This window comes from Trichoplax adhaerens, genomic scaffold (assembly GCF_000150275.1).
Source record: "Trichoplax adhaerens TRIADscaffold_35 genomic scaffold, whole genome shotgun sequence".
Taxonomy (NCBI): Eukaryota; Metazoa; Placozoa; class Uniplacotomia; order Trichoplacea; family Trichoplacidae; genus Trichoplax; species Trichoplax adhaerens.
The window spans coordinates 230,449-236,436 of record NW_002060975.1 but is presented as its reverse complement, the minus strand read 5'-3'; the positions used below and the strand labels follow the sequence as shown (position 1 = coordinate 236,436).

General features: G+C 32.7%; 1 protein-coding gene across 1 annotated transcript; it reads right to left on the bottom strand.

The window, feature by feature from the left end:
* Positions 1–224: 224 nt before the first annotated feature.
* On the bottom strand, positions 225–2,448 carry TRIADDRAFT_62092 (uncharacterized protein; the record flags this gene model as incomplete). Its single annotated transcript, XM_002118010.1, has 4 exons — positions 225–465; positions 711–978; positions 1,284–1,342; positions 2,408–2,448. The coding sequence occupies 4 exons, from the start codon at positions 2,446–2,448 to the stop codon at positions 225–227; spliced, it is 609 nt and encodes a 202-aa protein (XP_002118046.1).
* Between the last annotated feature and the right edge of the window lie 3,540 nt (positions 2,449–5,988).

Genomic DNA, 5,988 nt, shown 5'->3' with positions numbered 1-5,988 from the left:
AATGCAATCACATATACTGAAGGCTTTGTCAAATATAAATTTACTGAAGCATTGAGAAAGAATACATATTAACACGAGAACTTTATTTCGAATTATTTTATCTTTACGAAAGAGATTGCATTCCTATCAGTTACATTGATACGATAGCTACGATATTAATTCTCAGTACTGGTAAGTTAATGCTAGTACAAAAATTTTTAATGTTCATCATTGGTTTATTTTGGTTAAACAGCATCAAGCAATGCTGGTTTAAAGCGATTCCAAAATTGCGTGTTGTTACTTTTTAAATGATGCCTAATAGATGGATTAAAGTGAAACACACAATATCGAAAAGTATCACTATCAAATTGAGGCCAGACTACATCATTAGTATTAAGACCGTTTGGATTCCCAGTCCGCATTATATTACCACATCGATTCATAATATCCAATGAAACTTGATGATCTTCTAAAGTAAATATATCTCTATTAAAATATAGTTTTCAAACGAATGACCAAAGACATAGGGTAATTCTATAGTTTCAGCAACCCTAGCTGGTTCTGTAAAATAACCTGACTTAACTATCCTACGAGAAAACTCATATATATATAAGTTTGTATATCATGGCGTGATAATTGAGTTGCACAATATGTAGCAGGAGCCAAAAACAAGTAATCCTCGTAAATATCTATAGGCATCGATCATTCAAAACAGGCTGTGTTATATTTACCCAGTCAGTACTGTATATTGGAATATGACGGCTTTTTTTGCTATGGGAATGAAACCATCAAACATAAAAGCAATAGCAACTTTGAAAAATGCCCCATTAACTTTAAAATCGAATCCAGGTTGTAATATTAAGTATAACGATCCAACGTCTTTACATGTTCCAAAAAAGGTAGTGATGTTTAAAGCTTTAACTTCATCAAGTAATTCTATGGGATGACCTGGAATTAGATCTGTATTACCAATTGGTATAAAAGCTAGAACGGTTTCACCTAATATAACATTTTGTTGGGTTAAAATAGTTTCATACGGTAACATTCTTAAACATCTCAAACTTCTTCTCATAGATCGTCAAGCACAGTTGGTCTTATTCACTAATCGGTTAAAAATAAGAGTAGCATCTTCCGTATTTTTCAGAGCTAGCTGTTGATCATTAAGACCTAAATTAGGGTGAGTAATGATTCACTTCAATTTAGGATGTATTTCTCCTAAAAGCCTAATGCTCCTAGTGGATAATTAATGGTTACCACGACGAAATTTTCTGTTACAACTAAGACATTGGCATCAAAGTTTGCACCTGCACCGAAAAAAAACGACCGTCCATAAGTCCTAACCGTAACTGATAATCGTGCATTCCTATGAGTAGTGGGAGTATAAATGTTCAAGAAGAGGCAGTCTTCTGAATTTTAAGTGGCTGGATGATCAGCAGTTTATCGATTAAAATTCTGTGTAAAAAATTGTCAGAGGACATGATGGAGAAAAACGGTCGCATTAAGAGGTATGGACCAAGTAGGTAACATGAAATGGGCTTGGCGAAACGTCTTCTCCCAATAAGTGCTTCTGTTGATTTTGTGTCACGTTAGAAATTTGCTCAATTTTAATATCTCAGATTTTGAGTTAAACGATTGTGAACCTAAGGAATTGTAAAATTCAAGCACTACACATTATAACGAGTTTTCTTACCTTGAACAGGACAATTTGATGTATTAGTAATATTTTGACATTGTCACATCGAAATCAAATTCAAACACACATTTAAGAACTTAAAAGAGGAAAAGATTCATTGTGCAAGCGGCAATCGAGTTGACTACAAAATGAGACCAGCTCAGGTGCAATAGAATGAATAAGAGATTGGATTTAGCCATCCGACTTGCCATGGTTTCTATTTCGTCGAGTACTAAAGCTACTGTTCTTCCATTAGTTACATAAGATTCGTTCAGATGATGGTATAACGTGTTTTATCTCCTTAAAACACAAGTCAATTCCTAAAGTTTTGTCCGAGGTGAGACCGTAAAAGTTTCCCGCTGCTGCTAATCTATGAGATAGGGTTAGGCACCGGACAAAATATAAAAATTTATGTACTGTATTGTCCAATGGTGACAAGTGCGAGTGCAATTGCTCTTAAAACAACATATGATTATTAAAGTGTTGCCCCACGTTCCTTGAGGCATAATACTTTCTATTATTATCTAAATGAATCTGTGCAGATAACATAAATAAAAATAAACATAAAATAAGCAAAATAAAATTAAATAAATCATATGGAATAAATAAATAACCAAATTAATTGATAACTTTAGGTAATGGTACGGCTAATGAGGTTGAATAATTCAAAATTTCTGCAGACTCATTTTCATTCTAATACTAGCATATATACACCTACTTATGTTCAGTGTTACAAAAGATCGGAGCTACACGAACCTCCAACATGTTCCAGTATGTTCGAAGTTATTCATCGCCATGCTTGTCAAAGACATCGGATGAAGCTTCTGCCGTTTACAGTTTCAATACTAGCAGCAACAGCATTAATAATGGTAATATCATAAGATGCAATCTTTATTCTAGACGACAAAATAGGAGCTCGGAAAGTCTGCTAGAGAAGTGGCTAGTTACACAATATTCTGATTACGAAGTCCGCTTTGGAGATAATTTCTTTGGATGACCTCCCATTAAAGCTGATGGTAGCACTAAAAATGTATATTTGACAATAAATCTTCCTAAGGGAGTAGGTATACTGTCTCGACTACAAGTTGAACTTAAAAAAAATCTCCTTTATATTTTCACGTTACCGACGAGTAACAGCAAATAACAAATTGCCAATGAGCAACTTTATGACTTTTTTCAAGTTTAACGTGTCCAGAAGTCTCCCTTTTTCTCTATCGTATCTCCTTTTTATATCGTTACATTTAATACATCAATACTCTATATTTGTAAGGTAAGCTAATAAAACCACAACAACAGTAAATATGTAAAGGCGTTTATTGATCGAAAGGAAATTAATTCTTTACACCATAATAGAGTTAACAGTAACTTGCCAGGTTACAATAATGGCATATGCCGAGTGACACGTAATGTAGTATATAGGGAAGCTTTACATTGAAATAGTGATTATAATACTATACTTAGAATAAAGCGTTTAGGCAAATATCAGTTTATATAACACATTTTGCAGCCACAAAAATGTAATGCTTTAATTCCGAACGTAAAGTAAATAAAGTTTATTGCATTATGAATTAAAGATATGTAAGGGAGTAATTTTCATACTACTTTTATTGTTCCTTTGTAATACATTAATAATATTCTAATCAGCGTTATAGAGTAATCGAATGTTAATGAAATGTTGTAAAATCATGCAAATTAAACTTGCCAATGAGTGTTCAATCATAATATTACTACTCAGCAATGGTTGATATAATTTTAATCTGTCCAGTAGCATTATTCTTCACATTAGGATATGTAGGCCAGATATTATAATTGCCGAATTATTATCAAAGACTATAATAAGGTTTGATCCGTGAACGCATTATTGAAAAGTAGTATTCTAGAAGCATAGTTGTGAATATAGTAGTGCCTGGCCATTACCGGGATATACTGTATATATATAATGTTGAATGGTAATACTATCTGTTAATTATTAACAAATGGGTACATTATCGTAAACCGTCAGCAAAGCGACGGGAGTTTGTACTAGTATGTTTTAAAACATAATCTCGCTACAGTAATTATCCCTAAAATGAGGAACATAACCAGTAATAATCCCTAATACGGAGAGTAATAGAACATAACATAGTATACCATGGACATGCAATGAATGAACTCACCATGAAGATACAAACCATATATCATGTTGCATTCTACCTAAACTATCTACTGCACGAAGATTAATTCTAGGTAAAATACACTGGAAAGACAAACATTTCTAGGAGCAGCACGAAGTAACTACACCTCATGATAGCCATAAGGCTACATTAAAGCGTTTGCAAACATATTGTTATCGCAATCACTGCCCTTATCCTGATTGTTATTTTACCTGTGAGTGATATTGCTATCGATTCGTTCTGGTATGAATCAAGATGTATGAAACTACGGTGGATCAAAGTAATCTATACCAATCTCACTACTGACGAATTGACCAATTTGGAATCTCCAGTAACTAGGTTCTCTGCCGATAAATTCTAGATTGTAACCGCCCAGACAATATCATCATGCGAATGTCGCGTTCTGGTATATTTTTTAAAAATACCGAGATATAAAGTGTAAGTGCTTGTTGTAATTTGAAAGCACGTGAAGTTGAGGTGACTGAAATCGACTTTAACATGATCAAGAAGCGGTTTAGTATGTTTCTGAGAACGTATTTTTTAAATCATAACAACATAATACGAAAGGATTGCCCTAACCGAGATTGCAATACAAAAATAAATGGGATTCTTTCCTCTAAAGTAGTCTTAACTATCTAAACAATTAACCCTAATCACTCTTTAATCTAACAAACTTAGATTTGAGTCTTAGACGATAGAATATTCACTCTAAGAATCAAAACTTTATTCTAAAATCTGATTATTAAAATGACTAATTGAACTTACAACTTATAATCTACTACTAACCGCTGGTAACCATCTGTTATCAACTAACTTATCAACTCCGACAATTAAGAGCTTTAAGACTTTTATATAGCCTCACAAACTTCGCTGGCGCAAAACAATAATAAATTTATAGCCAAGTCTACATGCTAAATGTAGCAAGAATCACGACACACTATCAATGACATTTAATAGTAGTTAATTAATGGCTAGGTGTTAACGTATGATTCATTATTCGACAAAAATTATATCATTGATGACGTAATAATTAATTAATTTCTCAAGGATGTTTTCTCGTGCAGCAAGAGCGAAAAAAAGCGCACGAATGATATTCTCGACACGTGATTTCATATTCATCTGCGCATCTTTAAGTTTTTCCGTACAACTACAAAACGACAATCATTTCAACTATAGCGATTCTGTTTTTGCTGTCATAAATGTTGCTCATAAAAATCTGAATATTTGTAGAATAAGATAAAATTTTACTATACTGAATGTAGCTGTGAATGCTACAAAAAGTATATTAGAAGGCATTTTCGGCTATTTAGAAAATTTTTCTAAAAGCTTTTCTAGTAGTTGTATTTGGTTACAGTAGAACTGTTTGTGGTGTATCTTTGTATAAAGATCTAATAAAATCCTAATTTTCGATAAATTCCGGAATTTCGTGATCAATTTTATCACAGAGCCATAGCTGTGCCATTCCAAAATTGGTATATTAATGACATATTATATTAGGCGGCGGCACAAGTAGTATATCGTTATATGACAACATCTTAAGTTATTGAGTCGTATACAGTTATTGCTGAAGACAATAAAATTTGACTAGCATTCATGTTGCGTAACAATTGCATATATTTCAATCTTTATTATGTAGTTCTATTTCGAAGCTTATGAAAGAACCACAAATTGTTGTGAAATATGCCAATGTGCCTATTACGGCGTGAATAATAAAATTAATACTTATTTACTTCATTCCATCTGGTGCTTTTCTACTACAGGAATAGATATTAAGCAATTTCCAAGAAAAATCATTTTAGAAAAGTCAATGTCAAAGATATTGCATATAGTTATTTCTGCTATGTAATAATATAACGATAGTCAAGGATTGCCATATGCTTTAACAAATATACTCTAAGCTCAAAATATTCTAAAAATAAATCCCATATTGACTGATCAATAGTAAAACATGCTTGTACTTTTGATCGAATAAACATTATGACTCGAGTTTTCTTCGTCTGCAAGTCCAATATGTAGCTCAACAGTATCAATAGCGCTTTATCCATAATGAATTTAAATTCCATTTGAGCAAATATGCACAGACCAATGGTGTTTATTATTCTAAATACGCGTATTTACTGTCTATCGGGCACTGTAGTTTACCTGTGATAAAGGAGGGTACAGTCGACTTTCAAATAACTTTCA